This window comes from Chelonia mydas, chromosome 7, assembly GCF_015237465.2.
Source record: "Chelonia mydas isolate rCheMyd1 chromosome 7, rCheMyd1.pri.v2, whole genome shotgun sequence".
In the NCBI taxonomy this organism is placed as follows: Eukaryota; Metazoa; Chordata; order Testudines; family Cheloniidae; genus Chelonia; species Chelonia mydas.
In genome coordinates, this window is record NC_057853.1 from 112,353,578 (window position 1) to 112,372,063 (window position 18,486).

Genomic DNA, 18,486 nt, shown 5'->3' on the forward strand with positions numbered 1-18,486 from the left:
ATCACTTAATTCTGAGAAGTCCTGGCCCTGCTGCTGAATGGAATGAATATCAAAGGGTGTGCTAGAACAGGGCAAGGATCCTACATTCCCTATAACTGCCATAAGTATAATAGACCTGTACTTCTGTAGTCCCATTACCACAATAATGTATTTAATTTGCTGTATACTTTTTTTAACTAGCTACCTTTCATAAGGCCTGTCTTGGGAATACAGCATCCCCCCAAAAGAAAGAAAGAAAGAAAGAAACTACCCTCACTAATAATAATTAAACTAAACCAAGTTCTACTTTGCCTCACCTCACACCTTCAAATCTTTTGTACATATTTTAAAGACTAAACAGGAATTGTCACTTAATTTGCAGCTTTTCCTCAGCCCTGGATCTCTGTCTGCACTGGGCCCTTTTATACAAATTTAGGTTTTCAGACATCTCTTTTTATTCACTGTATCAACAAGTGAACGTTCTGTTATCAAGTTTATTCTTTATTCTCTAACACATACAGAGTGGTTCCCCACTCACTCTCCAGCCCTGGCTACAGGTTTCTGTTACTCAAGGTAGGAGTTACCATTCTCTACTCAAATCTTCCTCTGTACTCTAACCTGCATGTATTAACCACAGAGATGTAGGCGAGCGGGAAGCGGGGGAAAGAGACGTGGAACCTTGCTATGTAATGCATGCTAATTTAATTATGTGCCATCATCAAAATGGATTAGCTGTTTCAGCCCATCAGGAAAGTCTAAACCTCCACCGATTTAATTAACCAGACTGAAAATCAGATGAACAGAAAATAAAACTATCATTAGGAGCAATTAGTGATTACTTAAACATAGTGCTGCCAACCAGTTTGTAAATAAAACTAGCAGCCCCTGGAAAATTAGCTGGAATTAATTGGAGATAGGGAGGGGGACAAATATATACTTCTAAAGCTTTAGAGGGTCAGGGAGGTACTTTTATGTTGACTACTAGTGTTTTGAGCTCCGGAAAGGGAAAAAAGCACAATAACCTTCCTTCCACCTCAGCCTGAATAACAATAATACACCCACACCCTCCCCTTTCTTACACAGAGCACTGCTCTGGATGATAGCCACTGAGAAAGCAGAACGTGTCAGGACTTCTTGCTTTTTCAATGTCATGGACTACCATATTTTTCAATTAGTCGGCTTTAAAAAACACAGCCCCCACCTGCCAAACCTTGATGTTCTATGGCTGTGCTATGACTCCCTTTTTCATCAGATGGGACAATTCTGTTTTTTGAAAACTGGAAATGACTGCAAATCCAGAAATGCATTTTCTAGATGAAAAACGCTTCTCTACAGAGAATGTTAAGAGGAGTTACATTTGCCCTTGATTCAGGACCTCAGTACTTTGAACTCACCTTGACATGGAAGCATTGACAGTCAGAGCTGTTGGGTAGGGATGCCGGAATCCCCCTGTTGTGATTGGGTAAACTGGTTGACCTTGCCTGGAAAGAAGAAGGGAAAAAATAGTGAGAGAAAGAAAAAAGGGCTTAAAAAAAACCCCCAACTTCTCTCTGCACAGTAAGCTTTATTCTCATTTGATCAGAACAAAAATCTTGGGGATTGTACAGCAAGGATCAAAGGAAAGAAACACAGAACAATTTGAATGCCATAAATCTGATAGGAATGGCTAATTAAATTTTATAACCTCTGCTTATGTCAATAGAGACCCTCTCCCCAAGCTGAAACTAGGTGTTTTGTTGTAATAATTAAAGGCGAAGTCTCGCTTGCTTTAATGGAGCCATCACACTAATTGAGGGCTACACATCCAAAGGAAAACAATAATGAATGTAAATTTATACCAAAATAAAGTACAGTGAATCAAAGGACTTCAGTTGCGCTTTGGGCCTCTTTCGGTATTTAGATCTCGGTGAGAAAACATTAAATTAACAGAGCTTAATTTGTAGCCTTTTGTCAGATTAACAAGTGTTGACAAGAGTTACCGGGGGAGAGTCCCCAAGAAGTATTGTGGGTAACCAATAGACAATCACACCTCATTACAATAATTAAAAAATACAGCAACATGCAAAACAGCATACTCATGAAAGACACACAACTTTTTCTGATTGAGATTTGTCTGTGCTGGCTAGTTCTTTTTATCTGTCCTTCAAATATATATCAGCTGTGCTGGTAGGATACTTATTATGTTTTGTTTTTTAAGCATAACCCATTTGAGATAACCAGGCCAGTTTAGGATAGGTGGGTCCACTAGCTAATTGTGACCACAAAAAAGGTAGAGAATTTAAAAATAAAAACCCTCATCTACCTTTGCTGGATGTTTGTATTATTGTTTAAACTAAAAAAAGGATTCGTTTTTTTAATGATGGGATTATTGGTATCAACCCATAAAAAAGGTCCCACAAAAAGAATGTAAAAATTGTGAGTAGATAAATAAATACAGCAGGGTAAATTGATGGTTTGGGTTGTAAGCCTCCTACCTGATATGCAGGTGAGTGTTTCCACATGCATTAGGACACTGGCCACCAAATCCTGTTGATACCTGCATATGGCAGACATGATCTAATGCCCAAAGGTGACACGTATGCCCACAAAATGCCAAGACACAATAAGGCTGCACTAGAAAGGAGAAAAAAAGGGACACCTGGCCATGGCTAAGAGATGAGGGCACTTTCATCCATTACTCCCTCACTTTAACTTTACAGTTTTTGGTCACAAGCTGAGTGTATTTATTTTATATGTCAGGAGTCCAAAAGACTCAGGTGATGCCTGAGAACTATACAGGTTGGATGCGAGCAAAAAAAAAAAAAAAAAAAAAAGCCAGTGCATACAAGTGTGGGTCCTGCATCCTAAAGGTAAGCTGGTTTACCGAGCAAGAGAGAAATTGCCACATACGTACAGGGATTCGGTTTAGATAGAACAATGTCTTGGGCTTCTGTTTCTGCTAGAGCTGTGCATTTCTGGTGAAATTCACCCCTTTGGACAGGGCCAGCACAAGGGTGAGCTTCAAACCCCTTCTCTTCCTAGTGTGAAGACCCCTTCATGCCCTGTAAGCACCAAGCACCATAACCCTGTGAGGAGGGGAAGTGTGTGAAACAACCTCTCATGTGGGCTTCTGAGGAGGGATCACTGAGGCCAGGTCATGTCAAGGTCTCCCTGAATTCACATATGCATATCCAGTGAATAGGGACTCCACATAGCTGGAATAGAGACCATGGGAGGACTGCACTCCTCCCCCAATTCATGTCCTCGGGTCTAGGTATATGTATGAATTTTATGGCCTCCTACTCAGTTCCTCATATATATATATTCCATTTCCTCAAGGACAGGTGAACTTCATCCTATGTGGCTAGAGCAAATAACCTAGAGCATAATGCAGTACTCATGCCCTTGGGCAACTTAGCCTGAGCTTCCCAATATCAATGAGGCCTGAAATATCCTTTATATGTGAATAAAACATCTTATGGTAATAAAGAATTATACTGTAATGCAGAGACCCCTTTCTTCCAGGACCTCAGTGCACTTTACAAACAATAATCAATTAAACTGCATAGAAGCCCTGTGGGGCAAGGAGGTTTTATAAACCCATTTCAGAGACGGCAACAGGTACCAATGACTCACAGCATTTCATTTGAGGGACTCCCATTCCCTACAAGTTCTACGTGTGCAAAAAATAATCAAATGGACATTCCCCATGGGGTGTTTTGTGGTGGGTTTTTTTGGCCACCTTTAATCTGAACTAATTCACTTTTCTTGTCTTTAATAAAAGTTCACTCCTAAGTTGCTGCCTTTTCAACCAGGTGTCACCCATTTCGCCAGCCAACGTAAACTCTGCCCATCCCCACATGGAAAACAGGGACTCATAGCATAGAAGAGCAATGCAGTTGTAATTACAGAGTTACATTAATGGTGACATGATTTAAACAAAAAACAAAAAACACACACCCCTGAAACCATCATCAGCCACCACAAAATCAAACTCAGGGGACTGTGAAAAATGAGACATCCAGCAAAAATGTATTTATAAAAGTGTTTTAATGGGGGGGGGGGGGGGGAGGCTATGAATTTATGCCTCACAGGCCATCGGTTGGTTAAAGACAACATGTATAGCGATGCCCTAGTGCCCATGTTTGCTTAATAGCATATGACTTGGTATCAGAGCCCCAGGTTTATTTAATCTTTATTGAGTAGTTATCAATTCACCCACATCATAAAGTGGCAGCTGGCAAATACACTTATCTCAACACATATACACACTTATTTTTACATTAAAAATTATACATGTCAAAAAACCAAAATGGAAATAAAAAAATGGAACTCCTTACTGTGGTACTAACCATCCTAGCGGATGGGGGATTTGCCCTACAGTGCCCGGTGATAACGGATAATAAGGAGATATATCCGGAGGATGCGGAGGCCTTGGAATTCCTAGGGAAGAGGAAAGTGAAATGGCATAAATACTGGGTCAGGAAAGGAAATAAAAGGGGGTAGAAAAATCAAATAGGTTTCTATGCCGTGGTTATGCTAGTGACTTTGGTTACTAGTTCCAAGAGTTGGCCCACTGCCTCAACCTCCACTTGCCAGAATGGGCCACTTTGTATTGTAAGTAAATGAGATTCATCAAAAGACAGGGGAGGTTTGATCCTCCCTACCCTGACACCAATCAAAGACCAGTATTAATTATTTGTATTGCAACAGTCCTTACATTTCCATCTGGACCTGGACCCCACAGTGCTCGGCGCTGTACAAATAGAACAAAAAGATGGTCCCCTCCCACAATCATTCCGGATTTTTCTCTGGATGGAGCCCTCAGCCACTCCCCTCCATTCCGAGTAAACCTCCAAAATAAACCATATATTTCCAAGTGGTTCCCCCCTTTTGGGTGCGCATGAGGCATTTGGTTTTGTGTCTCCACTCTAGCCTAAAATCTTGAAGGCGAGAAGACAGAGTCCTGATAGTGTTTGGTAAAAAGAAGAGGCGTGGGGATATTTTAGTCCTGTTGCGGTACATATTCAGAGCTAAAGGAATTCAGCTCCAAATATAAGATCTGATCTTGCAACCCTTACCTTTGGAGTCAATGGGACTTCTTCAGGTAAGGGTTATAGGACTGGGACCTTCAAATAGTATGGCAGAAGCAGAATTAAAACAGAGAGCATTAAAAGGAAGGGGCACTGCATTCATGGCTGGAAAAGTATTTTTTTAAAATCACTCAGGAAGCTTTTAATCTCTAAATTAAATCTCCTTGTGTGACATTTTCATGCAAACACTGCTTTTTCTCCATTACAAAAACCAAACAGATTAACTGAGCTTTAACCATACAGTGAGCTATTTGCACACTTGAAAGAATGTTCACAGAAGAAAAGTAAACAGTCTACAGACGTTAATCATATGTTTTACGATAACCATTTAAAAGCTATTCCCTGTACTGCCATTATTTAAATGAGTGGTTGACTATACCATTCACTTTACAGGGATGGCTAGATGGCTCCTTTTAAGCCATGCAAAGTTAGCACTAAATACAATTAAAAGAAAGCCCCAGCTGCGGTGTGTAAAGTGAACAACAGCTAATAGTGTACCAGTTCATTCACGGACTGGGGTTTAGACAATTTATCTGCATATGATAGGCACAGCATAGAGCAATTCTTTCGACAAACTCTGACATGTATTCACTGTTTCAAATTTGCCTTCTAATTAACTAGCAGGGATTTGGATTAACAAAAACAAAACACTACCACTGAGAATTCTGTGGAACTTGAAAAAAGGAAGACTGACCCTATCGGTATCAGGACACGCAGTAAAACACCCATGGCTGGCCGGGGTCAGCTGACTCCAGCTCGTGGGGCTCAGGCTCTGTGGCTATAAAATTGCAGTGTAGATGTTTGGTTTGAGGCTGGAGCCTAGGCTCTGGGACCTTCCAGCCTTGTGGGGTCTCAGAGCCCAGGCTCCAGCCCAAGCCTGAATGTCTACACTGCAGTTTTATAGACTCACGGCCTACGCTCCCTGGGCCCAAGTCAGCTGACATGGGCCAGCCGTGGGTGTTTAACTGGAGTATAGACATATCCTATATGACTTCTCTGGGGCCTCATGTTAAACAGAGACCCCTTTTTAAAGTTAAAATAACATGTAAATTCTATTCTGCTAAGACCAATAAATCTAGGCAGGGTTTTACATTGCTCTATATTCAAGAAGATTGCTCTTCAGGGTGAACTGAGACTTGGGCAGACCTACATTTTGGGGGGAAAAGCTGCAAGCGTGCAGATGGAACTAAAGCAGCACGGGTGGATGGAAATTCAACACTATAAGAGAAAAATGGCTGAACCCCTGACACAGAAACAATGGGTTTGGGGGAATCAGAGAGATTCATTTTGAAACTGGCTGCGACCTACCACCTTTAAAATTCCAGCTGCAATTTTGTAAGTGCAGATCACAGAATGAACATGTTTAACTCCTTGGGTTGCTCCTGCAAATCAGGCGGAGATCTAACTGTGTATTCTTTGCTCCAACTCTGCTGCACAGAAATACAGGCACAGATGACTGCAGGCCCAGCGCTCCATGTGCAGCTTCCTGGGCCTTTCATGAAAACTTAGCCCGATAGGTTTATATCTAAAGTTTCACTAATTTAGGAGAGTGATTCAAAAGCAAATTGGATTCTCTCAGGGTATTTCACAACCATTTGCCACTGCAGCATGGGAAATCCACCCCTCAAAACAAACAACATAGGCGACTTCCTCCAACCCCCTCCCAACGAGACTCCCCACCTACCTGTTTTTGGATCTACGTCGGCTGGTAAATGGGGAGGAGGGTTTCCTGGCGTGAAATGCTCATTGCTGTACGTGATAAGCGGCGTGAGAGGGTGTACGTGGTGCGGGTGCTGCACAACCGGCACTTTGTTAGACTGTCAAAAGAAAAAGGGGATGTGGGGGGACACCCTTCGTTAGCAATGCTGCACACTCATCCCCCCTAACGCCTTGGGGATTATCTAAAGAAACGTACATTGCCACAAGGTTGTAACATGATTCTTATGTTTTCCCTCGTGTTTCTGCCGCAATTTCCTTCCCCCTCACCCCATTCCTGTTCACAAGTAAGTGGGTAAGAATCTTTCTTTATTCTCTTTGACCCTTCATGCTCCCTAATGGGGCAGTAGATTTTTTTTTCTTACGACTTCTCACGCTTCACCTCTGTGATGCATGCAAGCTCTTCAGTGAGATGCTGATGGAGTCCCCCAGTTTAATTAGCAAGAGTCCCAAATGCTTAGTGACCTGAAGGTCTTTCCCTTCTCTCCCAGCTACCAGTCTACATTTTACAATTCTTTTATAAAGAGCCTGCATAAAAAGTCCTCGTAATTTTGGAGTATTCCCTTCATCTGGCAGCACTAAACTGCCAGATGATCACCTGCATATTTTATGCATATTATAAGAGACCTGATTCATTATCAATTCAACAGATAGCACTAATAAGATGCTGGATACTAATGAGTGGATACTGACGAATTGTGCTACCCAAACATGCAGATTTTCAAATAATGGCAAGAATGTAGATACAGACACTGAAATGAAAACTCATTGGGCCAAAACAAAACAAAAACCCCACCCCAAAAAGTCACGCAGACATCAGGGGTTTTTTTTGTTATGTTTTCGTAACTGGCAAAATTATTCTCGTTCTTTCTTTCTTTCGAAAGAAATACAGACCGAAAGAAAGAGCAGGTTGAACTGTAACTTACCCTTACAAGATCACAAAGAAAAAAATTACGCTGAAACAAGTGAACTGCTGGACCATTTACTGCAAGTAATCCAATTGCAAAAAACCCTATTCCCCACAGAGGATTTTCACTAAAATCCTACAACAGGGACATTTAACCAGATTAGGTACCAGCAAAGATAAAGAGGCTAGTATTAGATGATGAATGGATTAGAGTCAAGTTTCATTTTAGAATGTGTCTTCATTTCCTTTTATTACTTTAAGTAAGGAACAACTTGCATTAACATCAAGTAAAAGGAATCACATTAAAAGAAAGAAGGGATACTTCAGCAGCGCCCGCGAGCGCCACTGCAGTTCAGGGTCTGTCAGCGTTTTCGTTCTACGCCCCATTCCTAAAGGGCACGAGCATTCAGAGGGCTGAAACTTGCCAGTACAAGCTGTCAAGCAGATATTTTTTTCCCAGTGCTGTATTAAACAAAATATTACTTGAGCTCAGTCTGAATATTCTGGGCATCTCTTAAAAGCACATTTAATTTTTATTTCCAACTTTTGTTAAAGGGTGATCATTTCTACAGCAGGAAGGGAAAAAAGCATACTGAATTTTGAAAAATACCACACATCTCAAATGCAGGTTAATGTCTGACCTATCTTCTATTGGGGGCAGATTCAAATAATAGTTTGTGAGGTATTTTCCATAACTTTTGCTTTGTTTTTATTTTATTTTTTAATCTCTTCACACAGTGGCGCAGGCCAAATAGTAGCTGTGTGACATAGATCATGGCTAGTATGTGAAATCCAATGCTGCCAATTACAGTGTATTGTGCTCACAGGATCATCGGTCGTGTCATACAGACTTCAACACTTGACCACAAGAGTTACTCTGGATTTACGCCAGGGTGTCCGAGGGCTGGATTTGGCCCCTTATGAGAAAAAAGTCAATTGAACTATCCTAACAAAGTTCTGTGTTCTTAAGAGTGAACTATCCTAGGAAAGTTTGGCAATACTGAAAACTTTGGTAAGGGTTTCAAATAAGTCATATTAGGTATTGTTCAAAGAGACACACATTGTCCAAACTACCAAGCTTCTCCATGCAGCACCATGTGACATTCTGTGCAAAGCAACTGTCTAAAAACTACAGATCACCAGAATTATAATTCCTGACAAGACGGAATCACTGGCCAAGAGATTTGTGAATCTTTATTGTTGGGTAACACATGGTGTGACTGGTAAGAGTGGCACAGAGAAGCAACTGGGAGGGCACTGCTAGACATCAGGTTGGAAAAGCATTCAGCCAACCCCAGTATGCTAACAAAATAAGGTATGGCTTTTACAGAAGGTTAATTTTTTGATAGAAACCATTAAACAACCCAAGCTGATTACCGGAAAATTAAAAAAAAAAAAAAAAAAATACCGAGGGAACAACTTTGGAGGGTCAGACAAACTGACAAAAACAACAACATTTAGAATAACGCTGGCTTTGCATACTTATCAGCCCCTGTGGTGGCCTGGCTCTGACAGTGCACGTAAACTGTGTGAAACCACCGCCCACTGCTCTGATGTTCCAAGAGCCCCTGCAACACCACTGCAAAATGGCGTGAGTCAAGCATGAAGAGACAAATCATCATTTTACTTAACACCTTGCCAACAAAGAAACGGAAGTCTGAGACTGACCCTGCAAACCTTTCCTCAGGTGAATAGATTTCATTCATGCAATTGGGTCCCTCTGAAGTCAAAGGGACGACTCATGCGAGTATGGATTTATAGGATCTGGGCCTTCGGCTCTTCCCAGCCCTGTGATCATGCTGGAGGAGCGGGGGGCGGGGAGGAGCGGATTTGGGGAGATTGGGGAAATTACAGTTGCATTTTAAACACAGCAAAAAAAACCCAAAAACCAATCAAGTCGGATCGGAACTGTATCACCACACTACAGCCAACCTAGATTTCTCTGCATTTGTATTATATTTAATATTCTGTATTTAGCAGATCAAAAAAGAAGGGGGGGGGGTCTTGCCTCAGTGTGAAGAGAGCCAATAATTTACAAGAGGAAGAGATGAATGGTTTAGAAGAACTGCCAATTATTCATAAACCAAATAAACAAGCTAGTCTTTAAAGCAGCATTACTGAACTATATTAAATAAGCGTCCTTGAAAAACAGCACAAGACAGGATTACTTTGTGGGCAAGGGCAGGCTTAATGCTGAACTTGCTTCTCACGCTGAAGTCAATGGGAGCTTTGCCTGAGTCACAAGTGCCGTCCCTAACACTCCCCAATGGCTATAACAAGGTGTATCATAAAAGTTACAGATAGTAAAGACCTATTAGATCATTTTAGCCCATCCCCCTTGTCAATGCATGATGGCTCTCTGTAATATATTTTCTAGTACTTTGCCCAGGATAGTTTAAGATATAAGATAAAAGCCATTCTGAGAAAATGGAATTTCTTTTCTGGAAACAGCAACTTTAAACATCCCATTCATGGTATGACATGTGAAAAGTGGAGCCGTACCACTACATATAGATTAGCAACAATGTATGCAACAGCAGGAAGAGAATCCCCCAAAATACACATCTACAGCATACCAAGGAACCTGATAGGAAGCCCCTCCTCCTAAAGCAAGGTATTTAGTGCTTTGGATTGAAGGGGGGAAGAGGACAAAAAATACAAATTACAACAAAAGTTTGTTTTTCTTTATTGGCTATGTCTGATACAGGAAAGATGAAAAATTGGACCCATGGGGAATCAAATCTCTACACAGGAATTTGATACTGCTTTGGAAATGCATAACCAAAGATGACTCAAACCATAACTGAAGCTTCAGTATTAAAAAGCGAAGCTGAATTGTGGACTGATACAGAGTGGGGAGACATGCAGGGTGTTGGGATGTTAAAATGAGTGTGCATTAAATGCTGACAGGTGCCCCCCAAAAGAATCCGAATAATTTGGTTGAAACTTGCTGGCAATTGCGTGTGAAATCACTGTGCATTAGTTTTTGCTGCATGGTAATGACATTAAAATGAAAGAGCTATATGTGTGTAGAACTGTCTGCTATGAAGGTAACGCATCCCTCCAATTAATATTTTCAATCTACTGAAGAAGGGAATATAAGCTGTATAATGATTAATAGCTCCTCAATCACTAAAAGCACCCAACCCTCTAATCCTTGCCTGCCTGAGTGATAATGTAATAATCACACTTTGTTCATTTCACTGGAGATGCAAAAATAAAAACTTTTAATAGGAAGTTTCTGTTACTGCAATTCCTGTATATCAAGGCACAGTGTGACTCAAGTGAAAAAAACCTCTGTATATATTCAAAGTAATGTTACCAAGAACACAGAGAAAAGTATAGCACAGGAAACAGAAAATCTATTGTGCCAGGTTAATATGGCATCTGAAAAAACGGATACACAAAAAATACAAAAACACAGAAAATTCCTTAAGACACTAAGGAACTTGGAATGTAGCTATTACATTGTTGATGCAGAAGCCTTTCTTGGCCTAACTAGCAAGCCAGGCACCCTAACCTTGAATCTCCCTTGTTTTCTTAGTCAATACCCATAATTATACACTGAATAGCTAACGGTGAAGGGCAAAAGGGGCTTTTTGCAAGAAGCAAAGCTTAAAACCTTCCCGTTCTATACACACAGTTCCTGTGACTCCAGTGTGGGGAAAGACCCCCTTGGCTGACCCCTAACCTTTCAAGTGTTCTTAAAGCATCAAGTTCTGCTAACCTGCAGGAGATGTTCTGCCACCATCCTAGACACTGCTACCCACCCCCCAAACTGTTCATAATTTGGAACGTGGCAAGTGAAAGATTGATTAGGCACTTGTATCCAAGACCCCCCACCCTTCCTCCACTATGGGTAACCTAAGAGGAATGAAAGCTTGCCATTCACCTCTAAACCTATTAATCAACAGATAGTGAAAACAAATGGAGCTATAGCTCCGCCTGTCTTTTTTGCCATGTCCTCCTCTTCAATACTCCCCTATTGCTTTTCCTTTCTGCAGAAGAAAGATGGGGTCTGAAAGTGCCTTTATGAGCCTAGTACAATAAAACAAAAGCAGCACAGAAGAGGGTTTGTCAGTCTTCTCCCCTCCTCCAGGGTGGATGTAGAAGATCTACAGTGGTCTTGAATTACGAGGCCCTCCCAGGGACTGCTCTCTCTCTCCGCCAGCTAAGGGTACTTATTCGGGACCAGTTTACAAGAAAAATAAGTGTATACCTTGTCTCCGTGTGTTTTACAGGTGCTGTTGTTATAGTTATGCTGATTGCAACCAGTAAAATATTAACAGAAGTTAACAGCTGCAGAGAGCCAGTTAAAGAGTAAAGAACTGTCTTTTCTAAAGGTTGATCTCTGATTGGTCTTACACAAGGGTGAATCTTTTTATCAGGAAACTAGGTCAACAGAAAAGTCTTAACAAACAGAAATATTCTCCCAGGATTTCAATGTGCCCAGCAAGTCAGACCACCTGTAGACAACTGCTACTGCCTTCTTCACCATCTTATTCAAAATGATCAAGTAACAGCTCTTGCTGGGCACTGTTAACTTTCACAAGGTAACACCAAACCCAAAGTGCCTTAACATCAATAATTCAGACTGATTTCAAACAAAACAAAACAAAACACTAAACTAAGATTAAAAAAACACAGATGGAGAATTTCCTTTAGGAATAAAGATTTAAGTCAATTCTGCTTAAGGTACTAACTGGACTTGGAATGTGTGTGTTTATTTTTTTTTTAAGGAATGCTTAGTCAGGTGTGAAAACATTTGCTCCTGAAATCTACTTCCCCTTGCCCCATTATAGCAAATACAGTGGCCTGAGCCCTTTCGCAGTTTTACGTAGCCCATTTCTGCCTAAGGTCCTGCCCTAAGCTAACTGCCTATTGTAACAGAGGACAAGGCCTCTATTGATAACCAGAACTCTCCCCACTAAAAAAGTCTCATTTTCTTCCTTCACACAAATGATGACAGAAGCATAGACAACCATGTGTAGGGACAATATCCCCCACAGACAGCGCTTGACAACTCCCCCCCCCGCCGCCCCAAACCACAAACACTCTTGCACTTCTAACCGCTTCCTCTCTCTCTTTATTTCAATGGCTTCTTCGTGGCTGCAGAATTGTTCTAAAAAGGGTCTACCTGCTATAAAACAAACCAGCCAGCTTTCCAAAATCTGTCCTACCCTGAATTTCTCAAACAAACACGAAGACAGTTTCCTGGCTTGTAATGCTCCGCAATTCACTTAAGAAAGTGAATCCTTTTTTCCTTTTGAAGTCCTCTCTGAGTTTTGAAGCATCACACGTTCGCTCACCGCTCTGCACTCAACATTTTCTGCATTCTTCCTAAAGGAAGATGCACTGAAGGGAAGGGGGGCGGGGGGGGGGGAGGGGAATCTTTAAGATGCGCAGGAAATTTCCACTTAAATTCACAAAAAGGAAACTGAACTGGTGACAATTACAAACTAGCTAGTTTAAAAGAAAGGGAACCAGATCTTGCATGCCTACCTACTGCTTGTTACGTATTATGCAGAACAATTAAAAATATTAGTAAAGCCTTATTATTTATTATTAATTGTTATTATTATTTATTATTATTATTATTAGAAGAAGAAGAACTGTAGAGCTGGTTATCAATTAAAGCTGGCCGGGATGCTAATTTTGCAGCAGTTAAAAAAATAAAAAAGAGAGAGTGAAAAAATGATACTTGGTATCAATGATACTAGGTAAACAGTGCTAGAGTTCTTGGGCCATGTGGAGTTACACTAATGCTGGGTCTGAAGAGAAAAGTGCCCGTTCAGACAGAGTAGAACCTTTAGAGTTCTTTCAAAACCTGCTTCCCGTTAAGTTTATGAAAGTCAATTTTTGCCTCGCTCATTCCCAATTTTTTATCAATAAAAGAGAACGCTCTCGGTTGCATTTCTTCTACCAAATCTTTCCAACACTTCAACGAATCAGCCATCCCCCGTGTACGTGAGATGTGGCCTACACAAATCCAGACTTCTTTCTCTTACCATTATTTTACCGCATCACAAAATTATAACCAGTTAGGTGAACAAGAAGATTTCCAATATGAGCGCCACTGGCTAGATGCTTGGTTTCCTGAAGTTTGAGGCACCTGAAAGCACCTTTGAACCACAGACCATTTTTCCCTCTCTTAGCATGAAAGAAAGAGGGTACATTGTTCCTTTCCCAACTTGGCAAATATCCTTCACCCGCTTCAAACGCCATCATTGATTCCCGAACAGACAGGATCCACTTTAACAGTGAGCAAAGAAAAGGAACAGCATAAGGGCCAGAACAGGAGGACATGTGAATCACAGAGACTAATGAAATTGAAACAGGCATAAAAGAAGAAAAACACAGATCCTAATTTAAGGATGAGAAGAGGAGAGAAAACAAATCTCTGGATTAGAATTCAGAAAAGGTGGGGAGGAGGTAGAAGTGACTGAAAAAATGGGTGATCATGCAACTACCTTATCTCAATTTACTTAGCACGAATAACTTTTTACATAACAGTTCCAACAGTGCAGTGATTAAGCTTTTACCCACCGCATAGTACTGTGTCCCTGTAAATGCCACATCATACAGAGTTTCCCCTCTTACATATAAATCACATATATTTCAGCACTAAGCATATGCTGCAGGAGAAATAACTACATTGATTTTGTACAGAGATCAGTTATGTGATCTAAAGCGACAGCCAGAATATAGGTTTTATTTAAAAAGCCCAGTAACTTTCTTAAAATAAAAGGAAGGACTTGTGGATGTATCCTTATGCATTTTTGACTATTTCAGTAATACCAAAATGATTAAAGCATTAATGCTGATAAACATGGATTAAATAAACTGTGACGCCATATTTCTATTACATTTTTCAAAATACAGAATTCTCAGATTGTGATGTACTGCACTGTGGACAGCATTATTTAATGATAATATCTGACTGTACCAAGTGACAAAACTTCATCTTCAAAACACTTCCATTTTTAACTGTGATCATTGCTCATGTGCTAAAAATTGTATGCAATGCAAGAAAACAACGGAGTCATAAAAATGGCCTGAAATTAAGCTCCGATCAATTATTTTTAAGACACTAAACCTTTACATAAATGTGTGTTGGGCCACGTATGTTAGAATTTGAACACACTCTAAAATATCGTAGCGGGAAAGAAATTAATTTATACAGAACTGTCAGGCCTTTCGCCCAAACCTCAATGAGAGCTTTCCCTAAAAATACAAGTCAAAAGGCTTTTTCACTCGTCTCACAGAAATTGTGTTGTGAAAGAAGAAAGATATGAATAACTATCATTTTCACCACTGGAAGAGAATATACACCTTTACAACACTTCACCACATCAAGACTTTGTAGAAGAAAAGGCAATAAATCCACTATCAAGGGAAAGTCATCAGCGCCTCTATTCTAAGGGCATAAAATAACTCCCTCTTCCTAAAGATAATGACAATACAGCAGACAGGAAAAGAAAACTTCCTGTCAAACTGGGCTGCTTTCTAAAAACATTAGCTGTATAATTTCTCTCTCTCATATGTATAATTAAGGAGAATGTACCACTGGTTAAATTGGCTGGTGTACTTTTTATAATATATACTAATATGAGAAAACAACCGATGGAGTTCTTTTGGTTATGAATATAGAAACACTGCAGCAAGGCACATTCTACTCTCTATTAATTATAGTTCAATTAAAAAAAAAGTTTTTTCTTTCGTCACTGAGCAAAGAATCATTTCTATATGGACTCCCTAAAATGTGCATCTTACATGCCTGGGCTATGTTTTTGAAGAATCCTTTCCTATAAAATTTAAATGTTTTTTTACAAAGTACAACAAAAACAAGGGATTAAAAACCACTAGACAAATATTTGTAATGATTTCCAAAGAAACTTAGGCTCGTTCTTATACTTCAAGTGTTGAATCATGTCATTTCCAAAAATCCTAATTGTTATACACCTGCCAGGCTTCAAATCAACCTTTCCCCTTAAAAACAAAGAATTTTCACATTCAGGGTTCTCAGTAAAAGAAATAACAGAACTGAATTCTTGAAAGCTTTGAACTAAAAACACACAAAAAAATTTAAATGAAAGATACAGGGTTATATTACCCGTGTGAATATGTTACTGCGTGTATAATATACACATAATACACTCATACTTTCCCCTTGTTGTTAAACATTGTTCAATAACTATAACATACACACACACCCCAAAAAAGAGAAAAGGAATTTTCTCCCTTTCCAAAACTCAAAACAAAAATGGGGGGGGGGGGGGGGAACAACCCTCAAACCATCTTTGGATTATTGCACAGCTTTGTATGTGGACAGAGTCTTGCTTCACATTGTTTTGCAACTATTACAGCATTAAGAAGCGTCACTGAAAAGTCATGCCACCACCACCCCTTTAAAAAATGCTCACTGTAAAAAAAGTATCTAAAAAAGGTCACAGCTTGAGATGCCTCCTTTATCTTTTTTTTCCCCTCGCACGGACCAGAATAAAAAAAAAAAAAGAGTCACATAAGAAGTTCAGTGGTCAAGACTGAAAAGCGCGCACACGCAAAAAAGTGCTACTCACCCAACAATTCAAATTGAGATGCCAGCAGCCGAACTGCTGGAATAGAGAGAACCCAGAGGCAAGCGCTCCTCCTTTACCACTCAAATCTTCCATTCCCACTAAAATTGCATCCCGCGGGTACATAACAGCTTTGTCTTTCCTTCTCTTAACCTCAAAAACTTTTTTCTTCAATGTCTAGATGCCAATTGTGCTGGCTTTGTATTATTTTCCTTGCAGCTTTTCTCTCTCTCTCTCTTTTTCTTTCCCTCCCCCACACCCTTTCACTTAAAGTACTGGAAAAGCTGTCTTAAAAGATCAAGATGTCTCCAGTTTTTTGGCCTGGTGCTTTCTGAATGCTCAAAATCCACTGTCATGTTGGCTGCAAAAAGTGTCTTATTTCTAAATTGTCAGCTGTGGATATCAAAATTTAGAAAAACCTCCTCTATTTTCTAATATACCACTTCACCATCCTGTCAGGGAGGGGGGTTGTGGAGGGGAAGACTCATTTTCCTGCTCAGGTATGCCTGCTAAGGACAGCTAAAAAAGCAGTTACCTTGGAAATCAATGACAATACTACTGCAGCTCGGGTTGTACAGGTACCACTAAGTGAAGCGAGGAAACAACGGCCAGTTGTGAGGGAGCATGATCAGCTAAGTGTAGCAAGCAGTCACTTTATCTGCAAGATTGTCATCTCCCTCAAAACAAATTTCTTAGGGAGAGAGCTATGAAATAAAAAAGTATATTTTCTTGTCACTGTAACACAGAAGTGACACTTTATAGGTCCTTGCCATTAGCTCTGGTTCCCCTCCCCCCGGCTCCTTCCTTCCAGCGTTAGAGATTTTTTTTTAAACTGACCCCCACTCTAGAAGACAAATGCAAGAAGAGCCTTCCGTATCGCTGGAGTTTCAGCGTCTAAAGAAGTTCACCACAGCTATTGTATTTTCACAAGCTGCCCCTGAACAAGGACCAAAAGGATTCCCATATATCATCAATGAAATGAACAACGGTGACAGTCTCCTTACATCTTAAATTCGCCACGTAGACTATTATTGCCCGATACATAGTCACCTAAGATGGATAGCTGCAAGGACTGTATTTTAAATTTGAGCTGAGTAGTAAGTGCAATCCACAGTGGCCAGTTCACCAACAGTAATTTCTGACCATTTCATTTTTTTTTTTTAAGTTGTATTGAAGTTTAACCACTCTGCAAGCAAATGCCATAAAGGAGATATAACCACCAGCAATTACAAAACCATCACCCACCATCCTTAGTGAATGAGTTTGTTAATGCAGAAAGACACTGCACATATTGAACGCTACCATCATCATGCAGGATTTACACCTTTGGAGTGGAGATGAAAAAAGAAGAGTTGAAAACATTTATTTCCCTATATATAGTAGGATGACTCACACAAAGTTTACTTTTTATTTTTTTAAATTAAGACACTGTTTCATGCAGCGAAACCTTGAATAGCTCCAGGTTTATTTTTGTGATGTATATTTTTAAGCAGTGGCTTAATGAAGATGGATTAAAAAAAAAACAACACCAAAAAATCCAACACAGAGAATTTGGAAAGATTTAAGGGAATATAATCAACAGAGACAGAATTCTAACAATTTTCTTTTCTTACTACCACCCATTCCCCCTCTTCTAGACTTATCTGGCCTTCCCGTGCAAAGTGTCAGCCAGCAATCTTTAAGGGCCTTAATACCAAAACAAAACCCCGCGATTTCCCTTTACATGGTAATAACAAAAGCAACGAGACTCCAGTTTGACAAGTAAAAGCCCCAACAACACGGCAACTAATTGCCTTCCCTCCCTCTATTCACAGCGGCCACCACACTCCAGCGGCTGCCTTTGTCACACGTGCAATTTCTTAAGTAAACTGAAAGTTCTCTTGCTGGTGATGGACAGTTCCCAATCATTTAGTAACAATAACTTATAAAATGCAGCACATGGGATGGGCTTTAAACCAGAAATTTGCTTTCTGGTTCTTCCAAAAGACAGGAGGAAAATGGAAACAACATGATGAGCCAACACATCCCAGACCTCCTGTTTCCACCCCCTCCCCTTAAACAGCTCATGAATCTAGGAAGTTTCTTCAAAATAGCTCCTGCCTGAACTTACTAATGACTCAACTGGCTCAGTGCTCTGGTTGTGATGTCCTGCAACTACGTTTTCCAAAATGTTAGGGAGTGACGCCCTAAGTGAAAAGGAAATATAACTAAATTAATGAAATGATCAAATGTTAGA

General features: G+C 40.2%; 1 protein-coding gene across 50 annotated transcripts in view; it reads right to left on the reverse strand.

The window, feature by feature from the left end:
• Positions 1–18,486, reverse strand: part of TCF7L2 (transcription factor 7 like 2) — a 205,010-nt gene that overhangs the window by 23,760 nt on the left and 162,764 nt on the right. For 37 of the 50 annotated variants that reach the window (XM_037903712.2, XM_037903744.2, XM_037903736.2 and 34 more), the window contains 3 exons: positions 6,736–6,868; positions 4,299–4,401; positions 1,374–1,460 (listed from right to left, as the gene is read on the reverse strand). In XM_037903712.2, the coding sequence (XP_037759640.1) occupies positions 1,374–1,460; positions 4,299–4,401; positions 6,736–6,868 (323 nt within the window). Of the gene's footprint in view, positions 1–1,373; positions 1,461–4,298; positions 4,402–6,735; positions 6,869–16,253; positions 16,676–18,486 lie in introns of those variants that run through there. The other 13 variants (XM_043550897.1, XM_043550885.1, XM_043550901.1 and 10 more) reach the window with 3 other exon arrangements.